Source organism: Bombina bombina, chromosome 5 (genome assembly GCF_027579735.1).
Source record: "Bombina bombina isolate aBomBom1 chromosome 5, aBomBom1.pri, whole genome shotgun sequence".
Lineage (NCBI taxonomy): Eukaryota > Metazoa > Chordata > Amphibia > Anura > Bombinatoridae > Bombina > Bombina bombina.
This window is the reverse complement of record NC_069503.1, coordinates 143,641,255-143,660,436: the sequence shown is the minus strand read 5'-3', so window position 1 is coordinate 143,660,436 and position 19,182 is coordinate 143,641,255. Positions and strand designations below refer to the sequence as shown.

Below are 19,182 nucleotides of genomic sequence, written 5' to 3'. Positions count from 1 at the left end.
CCGGTTGTAGCAGAGGAAGGATGCGATTGGTTGTTGGAGACCACGTGGTAAGACACGCCTTCTGGCGTCTCGGCAGAACGACACAATCTGTGCACACAGCCTGGGGGATATCCCAGTTCACATCGAGTCGCAGGAGACACTAAGGAGGCGGTGAGTGGGCGCAGCTAAGGCTGTGTTGGGCACGGGCTGTCCTGTAAGGTCCCACTGTCAAAAACGCTAGTGTTGTGCATAGCGACTGGGGACATTTGGCTGTTAACTGTTTGATTCCTGAAGTACTTTGCAGTCTTCACACCGGGATACTGAGGAAGGAGCAGGGGCCAGAGTTTGTTAAGTTGAGTGTTTGCTAATATCATATTACATTTATCCGCAGTTGTATGAACAGACAAAAAGTGTGGACATAGGCTTACCTGTCCACACTTTTGTCTTTTTTTAACTTTTGTATTCCCCCTGTATATACAATTTCACATCTTTATAGATATTGATTCAATGTTTATATATAACTTTATGTCAGTATATGCTCTATGTAAAGCCATATATTTCCCCTGTCTGTTCTCCTACACTGGACACTGTCTGCCTGTTACCTAAGCCCCCCTCATGATTTTTACGACACCTCCTCCTCTCCCTGCACTGTCTTCTTAGCTATTCTGTGTTTTAAGATATAATCTGTAAATTCCATTGAATTGGTCAGTATTGCTTTAGACTTGATAAAGGAAGGAACTCTTCTGAAAGCTTGTCAACTTATAAATGTATAGTTAGTCCAATAAAAAAAGTATCATTGCTCAATGCAATACTCTTGTTATTTTGATATCAAAATCTCTGGACTAACATGGCTACTCCAATCAACGTGACTATGGAAGATATATATATATATATATATATATATATATATATATATATATATTAATAAATATACAGTATATATATATATGTATATATACTAGTAAGGGGTTAAAAATTACTGAATAGTAGAGACAGGAAAAACTAAAATCTTTTACTTGTCTGGGACTAAATAATTTCAAGCCATGTAAACGCACACATACACAAACACACACACATATAAAAGACGTTACTATCTTTTCTGGGGAAAAAACACTGGATTTTTAGCATACATTTGCATAAATATTTATACAGCATAATTTAGAAACAAGCTGTTAAGACTGATATTAAAATAAAATTGGTTTACAATTAGATTAACATACTTAGTAGACATTTCCCCATTATACCATCTTTATCTCTATATTTATTATTAATTTTGACCTGAACCTTAAAATACCATCCATATCGGTAACATACTTACTGGGTGGTAATCTTAACACACATACACACGCACACACATACACACATACAAACATGCGCACACACACACATACACACAAACACGCACATATACACACTCACACACAAAACACACATAAAGACAAACACACACATATACACAAAACACACACACACAAGTACACACTCACAAACGTACACACCCAAAACACACACATGCACAAATGTACACATTAGTACATACACACACAACGCACAAACTTACACATACACAACGTACATACACACACACCTTCTCAAGTAGAGAGACACTCCAGCATGACAATGGATTGCTTGATTATCTAACATTTTTTTAAATACTACGATATCCTTCCAATTATTTTAAAAAGGCAGATTTGAGAATAGAAATAAATTATGAAAGATGTTTAAAATTGCGTGCTCTATCAGAATCATGAAAGTTTAATTTTTATTATAATAATCCCTTTAAATTCTGAGAAAGTCATTTCATTTTAAATATGTACCAGTAACTTTTTCCCCTGACTAGTAAAACTAAAGGGATATTATTTAAATATACAACTACATTTTTAGAAGGGGAACCTGCAGGACAATAAAACAGAGTTTAACATTTTAAGAGAGCCTCAAGTAAAATATTAGCTCCCATTCTTCACATATATTGGTGTATGCGAACAGCATAGGCTATAAAAAGGAAACTACAGTTTTCATTATTATTGCCTAGTTATGTCCAGTGCACCACAGATGAGCTTCACATGAAAACTTTGGCACCTCATATAAATTGTGTCATATCCTAATACTTATGAACTCATATATTTATAATATCAAATGCATTGTGCTTAAGCAGAAAGGGATACACAACTGTATTGTTATTATTACCTGGCTTTGCACTGTAATCTAGGTGTCTGTCACTATAACGGGAGGTAAGCATTAACCTGTGCTGCTCACTGCTATTTAGTGGATGATTTTAAATGAATGGTTCACATCTGAGCTCTGTATTCAGCATTGAAATATCCCCACCCCCTGCTCCTGAGTACTGAGTGTAAATGACACCAGTCTCATTAATTAATTATCCCCCTGGGAAGCTAGTAACTCTGTGACTATCATACCAGAAGCACAGGCTGCTGGAAGTATAAGGCATAAGTATATATGAGCAGTCAGGGGCTAGCTGTCTGTAAATCAGCCAGCCTGCCTGGTCCTTTCTAAGTGACCAGAGAGAAAAAGAGAAAGGCTGTAAAAGAGGACACATAAGATGGCGTGGGGACAGCAAATGAAGATTATCTTGCCACATACAAGGAGTTTGATATTTCTGCTATCTGTGTCCCTGAGATGTGCACACTGTCAGCTAGTCGAGGTAAGACTTTTTGGTAAGATCATTACCTAAATTCATTAACAGTCTCTGTAATCAATATTTTATTAAATGTAGCTGGGGAAGTACATTCACTAATAAAGTAAAGATATTTGTTTTAGTGAATCATTTGCATAGAATTGAATAGTAACTGGAGAGACTGTACAAGCTTTAGTAAATGTAGGACTGTGCCTTCCTGTGCTTGTATGCAAACAGAGGGTAATTATACACCATTAGCTGGGCAGGGATGTGCTTTACTGTGAATATCCACTGTATTTCTTGTCATGTTTAGAAATAGTGCACTTACTATGGTTCTTATTCTGCACATGATAATCTGTATTCTTAATAAGAGACAAATAATAAGGAAGAAATGTAAAATAGCTCTCTAAATATAGACCCTTATAATTTGTTTGTAGCAGCAATCTCTAGAAAAACTAAGTATTCTCACAAACTTGATCCCCCCTGTAGTATGTAGGTGTCATACGTTTAATACTGAGGTTATATCACCTTTGTTTTCTACATTTAGTTTTGGGTTGGTGATTATGCTTATCTATGCAAAACAGCATATATACATACACCCAGCTGCACCTTCATTTATTTGCATTCTAACAGTCCATTTTCTTTTTTTTAAAACTAATTATCTGTCTCAAATTGGAGATCAGTGTTAAAGAGATGAGATTCTGATGCATTGTGAAATATGCTCACAAAGTGCACTCTGATAATCACAATAAACAAGCAAGTTCTAGAATAGAATTTTATCCTATTATGTGCGTCTGTTTCTAAGGTCCATATTTGTGAACTTAATGTATGTTCTCATTTTTTTTAAAATATCTGTGTACAATTAGCTTTGCCTTGAATTGTTAACATATTTGTAATGCTGTTTTTATCCTTTTGATACTTTGAAGTAATTCAATGTTCCCTTAATTTGTTAGTTCAACCCAGGTAACAATTTAATTAATTATGTATTCTTAGATGTTTAAATACATTTGTATTATGTGACTGTGCACCAAATGATTGATAAAAGGGTACCTTTCCCAGATACTATTGAATATACCAACTTCTGGAATTGTACTGTTCTAAAGTTAACTGTATCTATAGCTACAGTTTTGTCAAATATAAAAGAAATGTATTAAAGAAAAATAACTCTAGGTATGTTGATGAATTTGTGATATAACTGAAATTAATAAAGATATTTGCTTTAGAATCCCAGCATGACAAGGAACCATTCTTTATATTATATAGTTAGATAATATAGATACATTTATATACACACTTGCAGTCTCCAAACTGTTAGCTGTAATATTTTCATGCATTTTATACAAAAAGAATATTTCATGAGTCTTTTCATTTCAGGAATAATACTAGCAAAAACCTAAAAGATCCGTATAGGTGTTAGTTAACTGTATAGGTGTATTTTTGTTTTTGTTTTTTTTTTACAAAACCCAATGAAAACCCTGTATGTGATGTATTAATTGGTTACAACCATACTTAAAGGGACACTAAACCCAAATTTTCTATCCCTTTAATGGCTGCAGAAGAGTCCTTTTTGATGTTGACAAAATCACAACCCGCCATTTTCATTGTTTATTAGAGGCTCTTTTTTCATTATCATTTACTTAAAGGGACACTGAACCCAATTTTTTTCTTTCGTGATTCAGATAAAGCATGCAATTTTAAGCAACTTTAAGCAACTTTCTAATTTACTCCTATTATCAATTTTTCTTCATTCTCTTGCTATCTTTATTTGAAAAAGAAGGCATCTAGGCTTTTTTTTGGTTTAGAACTCTGGATAGCACTTTTTTATTGGTGGATGAATTTATCCACCAATCAGCAAGAAAAACCCAGGTTGTTCACCAAAAATGGGCCGGCATCTAAACTTACATTCTTGCATTTCAAATAAAGATACCAAGAGAATGAAGAAAAATTGATAATAGGCGTAAATTAGAAAGTTGCTTAAAATGTCATACTTTTGGGTTCAGTGTCCCTTTAATGGGACATGAAACCAAAATGTACTTATATCTAACATGCTTTGTTATCTTGTTATGCTTTGTTGGAAAGCATACTTAGGTAGGATTAGAAACAGAGAGCCAGCTGCTGATTGGTTGCTCCACATATATGCCTCTTGACGTTGGCTTACCAATCTGTTCAGCTAGCTCCCAGTAGTGCATTGCTGCCCCTTCAATAAAGAATACCAGGAAAATAAAGCTAAATGTATAATAGATATAAACTGGACAGTTGTTTACAAATGTTGCTCCATATAAATCATGAAAGAAAATGTTTGGGTTTTATGTTCTTTTATTGACCTCAGAAACACCAGAGACATAATAGTCTGGTGCATAATTAGGAAAACATTAGTAATTTTTAGTTTACTTCTGTTATCAAATGTATTTGTTCTCTTTGTATCCTTGGTTGATACCTGGATAGGCTCAGGAGCAGCAATGCATTGCAGGGGGCTACCTGGTGATTGGTGGCTATACACATTGCCTTATGTCATTGGCTCAGCTTGCTCCTATGAGTGGACTTCTGTTCTGGTGTGGATTTTAGGGTTAAACATATTAAGGCTGATCATAATCTTTCTCTTCTTTTCAGTAGATAATAATTTCTGAACATCGGTCAGTATTGTCAGTGTGTTTCACAGTGATCGCAATCCTAAAATGAGTCTGTCATTAATATCCTGAAAAAAACACAACTTTGTCTTTTGAAAAAACAAAATGGAAATTGTGTTGGTTTAACAATTAAATCACAGGATGAAGGACCTGAATGTTGACCAATCTCTTTTAATAGTCTGTAGTGATGCTAAAAGGTGACACGTGTATTTAACCCGTTGTGCTCCAAAATATGATATGTGTGAGTGTCCTTTTTACCCCTTCATAACGGGGGCAAGTGTTTAACATTGGAGCAAAGTTCTGATGTAAACAATTGCTTGAGAAATTAAATCATATGATCGTAGATATGATTACTTAATTTGAAGGCCGGGATCAGATCATGGGGTACTGCCTACGATGCTAGACACCCTCCCCCCACCAGACGGATTTCCCATTGCCTAAAAGGAGGAGGGAGCAGGACGCCAAAAAAAGGAGGATGTTCCATGTCGTCCCAATGGTGTTGAAGCCCAGTGCTGTTAGGACGGCATGGAACGTACTAACCGCATCTTAGGGTTAAGGAATTTGATAAGGGTAATTATAGAGGGCATATGTGCTTGTTGGGTTATCAATGTCACCACATTTTATTACTGTACAATGCTTGTTATTCGTTTGTGAACTGTAATTGATGAAGCATGTAGCCTTTGTAACATTTTGGTGAAGTTTAATCCTAATGTCATCTAATAGGGTGGGTACTTTCAGTGTGTTTTGGCCATACACAAAATCAATGTTTTGTTCAAAAACCTTTTGCATACTGGTATCAAGTTTAAAAGTGTTTCCTGGGTTTATCAAGTATTTTCAGGTGTGGAATTCTAAGTGAAAAATAACCCTGTAAATAGTTAAAGGGCATGAAATCACATTTCTTTTTTCTTTTATGATTCAGGTAGAGCATGCAATTTTAAACAACTTTCCAATTTACTTCTATTATCACATTTGCTCCATTCTCTTGGTATCCTTTGTTAAAGGAGCAGCAATGCACTACTGGGAAGTAGTAGAACATGTCGGATAAGCCAATGACAAGAGGCATGTATGTGCACCAACAAATCAGTAGTTAGCTCCTAGTAGTGCATTGCTGCTCCTAAGCATACCTAGGTATGCTTTTAAACAAAGGATACAAAAAGAACAAAGCAAATTGGATAATAAAAGTAAATTGGAGAGTTATTTAAAATTGCATCTTCTGTGGAACCCTTTAAGTATTGAGACAGGCACATGTTAAGTATAAGACCATAGTTTAAAGGGACGCTGAACCCAATTTTTTTTCTTTCGTGATTCAGATAGAGCATGACATTTTAAGCAACTTTCTAATTTATTTCTATTATCAAATGTTCTTCATTCTCTTGGTATCTTTATTTGAAATGCAAGAATGTAAGTTTAGATGTCGGCCCATTTTTGGTGAACAACCTGGGTTGTTCTTGCTGATTGGTGGATAAATTTATCCACCAATAAAAAAAATGCTGTCCAGAGTATTGAACCAAAAAAAGCTTAGATGCCTTTTTCAAATAAAGATAGCAAGAGAACAAAGAAAAATTGATAATAGGAGTAAATTAGAAAGTTGCTTAAAATTGCATGCTCTATCTGAATCACGAAAGAAGAAAATTGCGTTCAGTGTCCCTTTAAGTAAATGATAATGAGAAAAGAGCCTCTAATAAACAATGAAAATGGCGGGTTGTGATTTCGTCAACATCAAAAAGGACTCTTCCGCAGCCATTAAAGGGATAGAAAACCCTAACATTTTCTTTCATGATTTGGATAGAACATACAGTTTTTAACAACTTTCCAATTTACTTCTATTATCAAATTTGCTTCATTCTCTTGTTATCATTTGCTGAAGGAACAGCATTGCACTAATGGTAGCTAGATGAACACATCTAGTTAGCCAATCACAAGAGACAAATGTGTGCAGGCACCAATCAGCAGCTAGCTCCCACTAGTGTAGGATATGTGCATATTCTTTTTCCACAAGGAATACCAAGAGAACAAAGTGCATTTAAAAATAGAAGTGAATTTAAGTATCTTAAATTTACCTCCTCTATATGAATCATGCAAGTTTAATTTTGACTTTCCCGTCCCTTTAATATGCCAATAGATTGTGATAAACCCCATAGTTACATGCACCCAACAATGTAATAATAAAATGTTGTTACACATTAGAACATTTATTTTTGTACCTTTTTTAAACTCAAAATTAAAATGTCCATAAAATTTTAATTATTTGTTGCAAAACGGCTTGTAGTGTATTTAAATAATTTATAAATATAGGGCCCCATGTACGAAGGAGCGAGTGGACAAGCTTCGCTACATGTGACAGTGGACGAACAAGATCCGCTGCCCGTATCTATCATTCTAGATTGAGGGTAAGAAGGCGCCAGACATAGGGTAATATTGTTACAATCTGCAAACACGCTCAAGTAACATATAGATGGAATACTTACAAACGCAGCGGCACCAAATTGTGCCTAGTGGGACAGACCGGGACCTCAACCGTCGCCCGGAAGACCAACCAATGGCGTGCACCAAACTCCCGCAGTCACGTGAATGTTGTAGCCAATCACCGATTCTTTGGGCTCACACACCTTCCTTGCAGACGTCCGATTCAAACAATAGGATCACAGTGTAGACAAACCAGGTGTCCCATACACTGCGGTTTCAAGATATTGATTGGTAACAGTGCTAGAGTGAAAGTAAAACCCACTCCAAACGAGGTACACTTATTTCTTACTTAAATCTATCGCACACCAGTAGACAGGCGTATGACACGTCATACGCCTGTCTACTGGTGTGCGATAGATTTAAGTAAGAAATAAGTGTACCTCGTTTGGAGTGGGTTTTACTTTCACTCTAGCACTGTTACCAATCAATATCTTGAAACCGCAGTGTATGGGACACCTGGTTTGTCTACACTGTGATCCTATTGTTTGAATCGGACGTCTGCAAGGAAGGTGTGTGAGCCCAAAGAATCGGTGATTGGCTACAACATTCACGTGACTGCGGGAGTTTGGTGCACGCCATTGGTTGGTCTTCCGGGCGACGGTTGAGGTCCCGGTCTGTCCCACTAGGCACAATTTGGTGCCGCTGCGTTTGTAAGTATTCCATCTATATGTTACTTGAGCGTGTTTGCAGATTGTAACAATATTACCCTATGTCTGGCGCCTTCTTACCCTCAATCTAGATTCGCTCATCGTACCCCAAACAATTGGAAGAGCTGCCGTATTTTGGACTCGATTGGACTTTTTATCCGACATTACCTTCCGTGAGCGCACCTCTACAGGGAGTCCTAAAAAAACCCTGAAACCGTATCTATCATTACACGCTCAAGTGAGGGTGTAATGCTCGCCCTTTCTCTCTCGTGACTAATCGTGTGAGAGAAGGGATTTTCAATCACTGAGAGTGAGCTTGCTCTCGTGATTTTCCCTCGCCCCCTCAGAGGTGGCATACGGTGTAAGAAGCAATGGTCTAATGACCGCTGCTTCTTACACTGCGGAAAGCAGGCTTGCGTATGTACACTGACCCGCAAGGGCTCTGAAGCAGCTCTCGCTACAGTCGCTACTTAGTAATATGGAGCCTTTATACTTAAAAAATATCCTGGTCCATCTGTCTGTAATGGTCACAACTGCAAAACATAAATTCTGCAAACAAAATAGCAATTTTAAATTAATTTAAGAAAATTATTTTGTATACAGATTTTTTTGCAATGCAGCAATTAATTTGCGATGCAAATCGAAAAATGATTGTAATATTTATTTGAGGTTATTTTTGTTGCATTTAAAAAGAGAACATTTAAAGGGACACTAAATACATTTTATACACCTCCCTCTAATTTTGAAACTTAGGTTACCCTGCATGTATCTGAAGGAGAATGAATAAAAGTCCCAAATAGTTATTAGATATCTAGTAGGGGGCGCACTTAAGGCACAGCCATTAGAAATTATCCAAAAAGGAGTCTTTCACTAGATGATAATTTTCCACTTGAGTCTATAAACCATAGGACTCCCTTACATCCTAGGCTGCTCCTCTTAGATATAATATAAATCCATCTAAAATTATAAAAACACTTCCTGGTGCAGCACAATTACATTCAGTGGAGTATAGGTAAAAACAGTGTGAGAATTGGAGGGGGTTAGTGGGGACTCCTACCTGTATCAATATTTCAGGGTCCCCTTAGCACATTCTTGTTGAGCCTGGATTTATCCAGTAATATAATTGCTATTGACAGAATTTATTTATTTTCCTTCTTGCTTTCCAATAGATTCTTGAGTATGTGTTCAGTTGCATGTTCTATGTTAGAATATAGATATCGAAAGCTTAATCTCATTAGCAGATATTCTAGGAAGAGTCTAATATTGCTTTGGTTTCCTTATATACAGATTATCTTGTTTTATTAGCCTGTATTTTCACTGTCAGCGGCCGAGACAGTGGAACCTAAAAAGCCTCCTTATTATAACCCCCCTAAAGGGACACTGAACCCCAAATTTTTATTTTGTGATTCAGATAGAGCATGAAATTTTAAGCAACTTTCTAATTTAATCCTATTATCAAATTGTCTTCATTCTCTTGGTATTTTTATTTGAAATGTAAGTTTAGATGCCGACCCATTTTTGGTAAACAACCTGGGTTGTCCTTGCAGATTGTGGATAAATTCATCCAAAAATAAAAAAGTGCTGTCCAGAGTACTGAACCAAAAAAAGCTTAGATGCCTTCTTTTTCAAATAAAGATAGCAACACTGCTACTGTTGGTGGGAGGAGCTGTAGCACAATCTGGTTAGAGTGATAGTGAGAACCTCTAGTAATGGGCAGTAACACTTCCTGCAATACACTAAATGCTGGATGCCAAAGGGGGCGCGTTACGATTGGATACAGCGTGATTTGTCATTTTTCACTGAAATAGATTATGTGTCGTGGGTGAAGGAACTGCGGAATGTATACGAAAATGAATGGGTGATTATTTATATATTTTGCATCTACAATGATTTTAATCAATGAAAGTGCCCTTTATTTACTTTTTTATTATAAATATTGTATAGCTTAACTTTACAATCACTTTAACCAGAGTGTATAGATTATATACATATAAATACAGTGTGTGTGTATAAAACAATATTTAGTGTGAGGGGGGTGGAGGTCTTGGTGAGTTCCCACACTTTTTTTTTTTGTAGGACTTGACCTTTGGTTACAGGTTATCTTAAGAGTCCACCGTGGTATAGGCAGAGCTCTCCATATTGGAAGTCCAGTGTACATTTTAAAAGTAGGCTTCTTGTTCAGCTGGCTCCTATAATCTTAGTGCCAACTATTCTGCTTATTGTCACACCATTGCCATGGCTGCAGGGGACTGTTGTCAGGGCACAGCGATGACGTCATCATCGCGCGCCGGGATTGCCATTCTGTGTGCACCTGTGTGTCCTCCTTGGCTCCTGCGCCTATGTAAGTACCTTCTTTGCCTACCTTCCCTGTCCAAGTATTAGGTTTACCTTGTGTTCTCCTGGGTGCTTTATACTCTGTTGCTTAGTGCATTATTCGGATTGCCTGCCTATTTCTAACTTCTGCATTGCCTTCTAACCATTCTCCTGCTTAACCCTTTTGTTACTGTGAAAGATTGGACTGCCTGCCTGTTTCCATATCTGCATTGCCAAGTGACCATTCTCTTCTTAACCCTTTTGATACTGAAGGATTGGGCAGGCTGCTCTCATTTTTTCAGTGCACTATCTTATGAGCATTCCTTTTATCTTTTTACATAGTACTATTTGGTTACTTCTGATTCCTCATTAGTCCTGTAATCTACTCCTCAGTATCTTTGCTGCTTATGGTGATTACTGTTCCTGAACTACCTCATTCCTCTAATCAGTTTATTTTAGTTATGGGATTTTATCTTTCCACTTGATGCTGGGATAAGAAGACTACTGGCCAGGATTGGTCTGATAACGAAATATCCCACAAACATTACAGTTATACGTTAATAGTAGTACTGTAAGTTGATTTGACATGTGTGATAGTTTATCATAACCTAGTGCTTGTATGTAATGTCTATTATATTATACACTATATAAAGTGCCACGTATTTCCCCTAGTTATTTAATTAGGTACATAGATTCAATGGGCCGATTAAGTGTTGGACAGCGTATCATACGCTGTCGGCATTTAGCATTGCACAAGCTGTTCTGGTTAAATGCTTGTGCAATGCTGCCCCCTGCAGATTCATGGCCAATCGGCCACTAGCAGGGGGTGTCAATCAACTCGATCGTATTTGACCAGACTGATTGCTGTACGCCGCCTCAGAGGTGGCGTACGAGTTAAGGAGCAGCGGTCCTAAGACAGCTGCTACTTAACTCCTTTTTCCGGCGAGCCTAAAGGCTCGCGCAGAAACAGCAGCATTAGGTAGCATTCGGCTTATAATAAATCAGCCCCAATAAGTTGATTAGCAAGTCTTTAGTAAGTCTCCTAAGTGTCTTTATCATATATATGTAAATGGTGTACTTCAGAGTAAATAGTTTTGCAGTTAGACACACTCTATATAATGGAGCTTTTCTAATATTTTTTTTCTAAATATAGCTGTAATTCTTGTTAGACCGTCCTTAGAAGCTGTTGAAGCCATGGTTAGAATGATGACTGACTTAAGTTCATGGACTATTATTTATTTATATAATGGGCATTGCACTTAAAAGGGCATTTAGCTCTTTTACGTTGCCCAAAGTCCCTAATCTAAAATGAAAACCCACCCAATAAACCCTTAAAAAAACCTAACACTAACCCCCGAAGATCCACTTACAGTTTTTGAAGACCGGACATCCATCCTCATCCAGCCGGGAGAAGTCTTCATGGATGGGATGTTAGCTTGCAGACTGATAGTCTAATAACATGTAACAGTGCGCACACGTAATTTCATTCATTGTATATTATTATTATTATTATTCTTTATTTATAAAGTGCAGACAGATTCCGCACCGCTGCCCATGGGTACAAGGATAACAGTACCCTTACATTCTAGACGGGTAGGAGGATTGGAAACAGGAGGTGGGGACTGCAGAGGTGAGAATGATATTAGTGAGGAGATAGAGGGCAACTGTTAGTTAATTGAAGTTAGTTTGTTGATAAGTTGGGTGATAAGCTTCCCTGAACAGAAAGGTCTTTGTATATGATACATGTTGAATTCAACACATGCGCAAAGCAAACCATGAAGTCCCAGATGCCCATGTGATGACGTAGAGAGCAGGTGGATCCACTCTCTAGTCTGATCATGAACAGACCAGGAAGTAATGCCGGGGACGGAGCTAGCAAAGATAACGCGTATAAATTAAAATTGAAATGTATAATCATACATTTTATTTATTTTGTTAGCAATTTAGGTGCTACAGACATGAGGTATAAGCCTGTAATTCCAAATAGGACTACATTTACAATCCCTTTAAGGGACATGAAAACAAAATTAAAATGTAATGGTTAAGACAGAGCCTGCACTTTCACGTGGCATTTCAATTTACTGATATAAAATTTAATTTGTTCCATTAAAATTCTTTGTTGGAAGGCATACCTAGGTAAGCTTAGTAACAACAGTGCACTAGTGGTAGCTAGCTGTTAATTGGTGGATATACCTCCATTGGCTCACTGGGTCTGATCACAGTAATGCATTGCTCATCTGGATCTGACTTTAACTATGTGTTTAACCATTTTGCAGGCATTAAATATACATATGCAAGCAGTTTTAGCACAGATAATTGTATTGCATGTTTATGTCTCTTTGTAGATTGATGATTTTTGAATGAGCTTACTCCCTTTAGCATACAATATAAATTCTAATAAACTATCTGTACCAGTTTATTTAAACAAAATAAACATCCAGCAGATTTCCGATACAGCTCAAACACGGACACATCCATTTCCCATAGTAGAGGTTTTCTCTAAACTTCCAGGACACAATAGCTGATTTAGGTTATATTTGGCAGTAGGTACAGATTCTAAGCGACTGTTGACCCTATAGGCTATAGGTGACGTACCCCCAGTATCTTTTAACTTACTACTACTAGCTGCATATTAAATAAACTGACACAGGAAGCAGAGGGAAAAAAAACAATCATGGCCACAAACCACTTAGGACAAATATTGTGGGATACTTTTCCCTAATGCTCTCAACCCACAGCACTCCAGATTCATTTTAGTAGACATGTGCAATTCGATTCGGTCCGAATCGAAATTCGGACGAATTTGTCGAATTCAGAGATTCGGATTGATTCGAATTTCTGAATTGCGGTAGTGCCGAATCTACCGAATAAATCCGAATCAATTCGAATTTATTCGGATGGATTTGGATGGCCGTGTATTACACTAGTATTGTACAGTATACTAGTGTAATACACAGCACATCCCACTTAACACTTACCGAAATTCCAAATCAATTTGAACCGAATCGAACCAGATTTTTCATGAATCCGAATGAATCCGAAACGAATTCATTCGATTTCTTCCGAATTCAAATCGATCCGAACCGAAATTTGAATCGATCCGAATAAATCTGAACCAAACCGAATTTTTCGAAGCTGCACATGTCTACATTTTAGTTGGGCACCCCAGGAACTGGTCATTCTAGAGGTCTTTGGCCCACCTGCCCAGAGGGAGTGACTCCCTTTAGCCGTAACCTAAGATGCTATTTACAAAAATGCAACTATGTTGCACCAGAAGAAAAAAGTTAGCCTTACTCTGTATATAATAGTGCGAGAACTAAGGTTCAAATATCATTCAAACCAAATAACTTTATTAAAGAAGTAACTAAAGTCAAACAGTGTACACTCGCACGCACATACTTACATTAAAAATAGCTTAAACCAAGGATAATGCTAATATATAGCAAAATTTGCACTGATCTGCGCTAAAGCTGATGCCTAATAGCTGAACTGATTAAACTTCCTTCTATAGCGGGAACTGAGATGCTGACATCAATTAAAGTATAGAGGAGAGCCGATTATGGTCATTAACACATCCTGGTGAGTGACTAAAAACAGGGAACTATGTCCACAGTGAAAGAGTGCCCCTAACGTGCGTTTCACTTAAACGCTTCCTCAGAGGGGTACGTGCCAGCTGGTTCTTGAGTGGGTTATTGAGATACTCATCCCGCCTCCTTACTCTCATTGGATCCTGTTGCCATGTCATAGCTTACTGATTGGATAAATCGATCTGTCAATCAGACATCACAGCCATTCAGAATCTTGTGAAAAGCATCCAATCTGTGAGCACTGTTAGTTGAATTTTACATATGATTGGATAAGAGATTTTTTACGGCTGTCAAACTCAATATTGTAATAATATGATTATATGCGCTCATCTGTTAATTTAACTCAGATACGATAAGAACTATATTTTGTGTACTGGGTAAATATAATCTATATAGATCCCTTTGCACCTGAGATTGTAAGTGAAGGAAGTTTTTAAACTACAAAGTGTACGCTGTTTGACTTTTAGTTAATTCTTTAAAGGAAAAATAAACTTTGACACACAGCCAGGCAGCATTCGCAAGTAATAATAAATTAAGTATGAGTTTCATTCATCATTTTTGTGAAAGCTATCAATATCATAATTTTTTTTGTACCTTTCAAAACGAGCGTTCCTATCGCTGTAACTCTGCCTGTGATTTTTTTTTTTTTTTTTTATAGAATAAGGAACAGAAACCAAATCCTTCCCCCCAAGGAATCTGGTTCCAATTAGAAGCCTTCATGTTGGAATAAATCCAAGCCTTATAAGAAACCAAAGCCAGCCCCCAAGTCTGCATGATGGTGTAGCCCTCATTCCAGTTCAGCTGGTGGGGGGCAGATTAAAATTTTTCCAGAACATTTGGGCAGATTCTGTCCAAAATCATTGGATTCAAAGCATTGTCTCTCAAAGGTATCGAATAGGTTTTTTTCTCACTCATTCCAATCCAGTCAAGGCTCAGGCTTTTATGAAGTGTGTTTCAGATCTAGAGCTTTCAGGGGTAATTATACCAGTTCCGTTTCAGGAACAGGGTCTGGGGTTTTATTCAAATCTATTCATTGTCCCAAAGAAAGAAAATTAATTCAGGCCAGTTCTGGATCTGAAAATTTTAAACAGTTTTGTAAGAGTGCCAACTTTCAAAATGGTGACTATAAGGACTATTCTGCCTTTTGTTCAGCAAGGTGATTACATGTCTTGATAGACTTACAGGATGCATATCTTTACATTCCAATTCATCCAGATCACTATTGGTTTCTGAGATTCTCTTTTCTAGACAAGCATTACCAATTTGTTGCTCTTACATTTGGCCCAGCGACAGCTCCAATAATTTTTTCAAAGGTTCTTGGTGCCCTACTCTCTGTAATCAGAGAACAGGGTAATGCAGCGTTTTCTTATTTGGACGATATCTTGGTACTGGCTCAGTCTTTACATTATGCAGAATCTCACATGAATCAACTAGTGTTGTTTCTTCAAAGACATGGTTAGTGGATCAATTTACCAAAAAGGTCCTTGATTCCTCAAACAAGGGTCGCCTTTTTAAGTTTCCAGATAGATTCAGTGTCCATGACTCTGTCTCTAACAGACAAGAGACAAATAAAATTGGTTTCATCTTGTCGGAACCTTCAGTCTCAGTCATTCCCTTCAGTGGCTTTGTGCATGGAAGTTTTAGGTCTCATGACTGCAGCATCGGACCCAATCCTCTTTGCTCATTTTCATATGAGACCTCTCCAGCTTTGAATGCTGAATCAATGGAGCATGGATTATACAAAGATCCTTAAATCCCAATGTTCGACTCTCTCTGACTTGGTGGTTTGACCACCATCGTATAGTTCAAGGGGCCTCCTTTGTTCGTCCAACCTGGACTGTAATCACAACAGATGCAAGTCTTTCAGGTTGGGGAGCTGTCTGGGGATCTCTGACAGCACAAGGGGTTTGGAAATCTCAAGAGGCGAGGTTACCAATCAATATTTTAGAACTCTGTGCTATTTTCAGGGCTCTTCAGGTTTGGCCTCTATTGAAGAGAGAACCATTCATTTGTTTTCAGACAAACAATGTCACAACTGTGGCATATGTCAATCATCAGGGTGGGACTCGCAGTCCCCTAGCTATGAAAGAAGTATCTCGGATACTTGCTTGGGCGCAATCCAGCTCTTGTCTAATTTCTGCGGTACATATCTCAGGTGTAGACAATTGGGAAGCGGATTATCTCAGCCGTCCAGATGTGTTTTTTCAGATTGTTCAGATGTGGGGTCTTCCAGAAATAGATCTGATGGCTTCCCATCTGAACAAGAAACTTGCCAGGTACCTGTCCAGGGATCCTCAGGTGGAGTCGGTGGATGTGTTAGCAGTTCCTTGGTTTTACCAACCTGCTTATATCTTCCCGCCTCTAGTTCTTCTTCCAAAAGTGATCTCCAAGATCATCATGGAACATTCGTTTGTGTTTCTGGTAGCACCAGCATGGCCTCACAGGTTCTAGTATGCAGACCTTCTCTGGATGTCCAGTTGTCAACCTTGGCCACTTTCTTAAAGACCAGATCTTCTGTCTCAAGGACCGTTTTTTCCATCAGGATCTCAAATCATTAAATTTGAAGGTATGGAAATTGAACGCTTAGTCATAGATGTTTCTCTGACTCAGTGATTGATACTATTTTACAGGCTTGTAAATCTGTTTCTAGGAAGATTTATTATCGAGTTTGGAAGACTTATATTTCATGGTGTTCTTTTCATAAATTCTCCTGGCATTCTTTTAGAATTCCTAGAATTTTACAGTTTCTTCAGTATGGTTTGGATAAAGGTTTGTCTGCAAGTTCCTTGAAGGGATAAATCTCTGCTCTTTCTGTTTTATTTTACAGAAAGATTGCTAAACTTTTCAAGATTTCTAAACTAATCAAGCCTGTCATTAAATCAATCAGTTTGGTCTTGAGAGCTTTACAGGCTCCTCCTTTTGAGCCTATGTATTCTTTGGATATTAAACTACTTTCTTGGAAAGTGTTGTTCCTTTTTTGTTCTTCTGCTAGAAGAGTTTCTGAATTATCTGCTCTTTCTTGTGAGTCTCCTTTTCTGATTTTTCATCAAGATAAGGCAGTTTTGCGGACTTCATTTAAATTTTTACCTAAAGTTGTGAACAACATTAATAGGGAAATTGCTGTCCCCTCTTTGTGTCCTAATCCTAAGAATTTTTTGGAGCGATCCTTACATTCTCTGGATGTTGTAAGAGCTTTGAAATATTATGTTGAAGCTACTAAAGATTTCAGGAAGACTTCTAGTCTATTTGTTGTCTTTTCTGGTTCTAGGAAATGTCAGAAAGCTTCTGCCATTTCCTTGGCATCTTGGTTAAAGCTTTTGATTCATAAGGCTTATGTGAAGTCAGGTCAGGCCCTGCCTCAGAGAATCACAGCTCATTCTACTAGATCAGTCTCCACTTTGTGGGCTTTTAAGAATGAAGCTTCAGTTGATCAGATTTGCAAAGCAGCGACTTGATCTTCTTTGTATAGATTTACTAAATTCTACCATTTTGATGTGTTTACCTCTTCGGAAGCAGTTTTTGGTAGAAAAGTTCTTCAGGCAGCTGTTTCAGTTTGATTCATCTGCTTATGTTTTAAGTTTTTTTCTTTTCAATTATGAGAAAAACTTATTCTTGTGGTTGTGGATTTAATTTTTCAGCTGAAAATAGCTTTTTTTATTTTATCCCTCCCTCTCTAGGGACTCTTCTGTGGAGTTCCACATCTTGAGTATTACTATCCCATATTTCACGAGCTCATGGACTCTTGCCAATTACATGAAAGAAAACATAATTTATGTAAGAACTTACCTGATAAATTCATTTGTTTCATATTGGCAAGAGTCCATGAGGCCCACCCTTTTTATGGTGGTTATGTTTTTTTGTATAAAACACAATTATATTTCCAGTTCCTTTTTTGATGCTTTTTACTCCTTTTCCTATCACCCCACTACTTGGCTATTCGTTAAACTGAATTGTGGGTGTGGTGAGGGGTGTATTTTTAGGCATTTTAAGGTTTGGGAAACTTTGCCCCTCCTGGTAGGATTGTATATCCCATACGTCACTAGCTCATGGACTCTTGCCAATATGAAAGAAATGAATTTATCAGGTAAGTTCTTACATAAATTATGTTTTTTTGTAAATACTATTACAATTAGCCCTTTTTTACTCTGCTGTTCAGCAAGCTACATAATAATCTTACATTTATCTCAATATAGCTGCTTAGACAGGAATATACACAACATCATTTTTCCCTCTACCCTTTTGTTAAAATAACCTAAGATGCATCATCCTATCATATAACAGGCTTGCATAAGGCTTTATTGTTGCATTGCTACTTGCATAAAAACCCCTAGGCATTGGTTAAACACATATTAAAACTGAAATTTAGAACAGAAATATTGTACTGGTCTGGAACTGAGCATTGTTTCTGAGCCAATCAGATTCCACATATTTGCATAGCTACTATTCACCAGCTGTGTTTAACTCAGGATCTGCAGTGCTTTACTGTTCTGGAACAGTTGTGCTATGTGTTTAACTCCATTATGACAATTAAACACACAGGTATCTACAACTAATGGTGGAACAATCAAATACTATTGCATTGTAGAATTTTGGATTACTGATCCTTAAAGAGCCATTATAGTAAAAAAAAAGTGCTACTCTATTCCATTTTGACTATTGACAATGGTCTACTGTGTATTTAAAGGGACAGTCTACACCAGAATTTTTATTGTTTTAAAAGATAGATAATCCCTTTATTACCCATTCCCTAGTTTTGCATAACCAACACAGTTATATTAATACACTTTTTACCTCTGTGACTACCTTGTATCTAAGCCTCCACAAACTGCCCCTTATTTCAGTTCTTTTGACAGACTTGCATCCTATCAGTGTGGACTCCTAGGTAATTCAATGTGCATGAGCACAGTGTTATCTGTATGACACACATG

At 37.3% G+C, this 19,182-nt stretch overlaps 1 protein-coding gene across 1 annotated transcript in view; it reads left to right on the top strand.

Annotated features, from left to right (window-relative positions):
• The first annotated feature begins 2,460 nt into the window (after positions 1–2,460).
• Positions 2,461–19,182, top strand: part of TMIE (transmembrane inner ear) — a 278,697-nt gene continuing 261,975 nt past the window's right edge. The window contains exon 1 of the mRNA XM_053715654.1: positions 2,461–2,641. Within this exon, the coding sequence (XP_053571629.1) occupies positions 2,540–2,641 (102 nt within the window). The 5' untranslated portion in view covers positions 2,461–2,539. The remainder of the gene's footprint in view (positions 2,642–19,182) is intronic.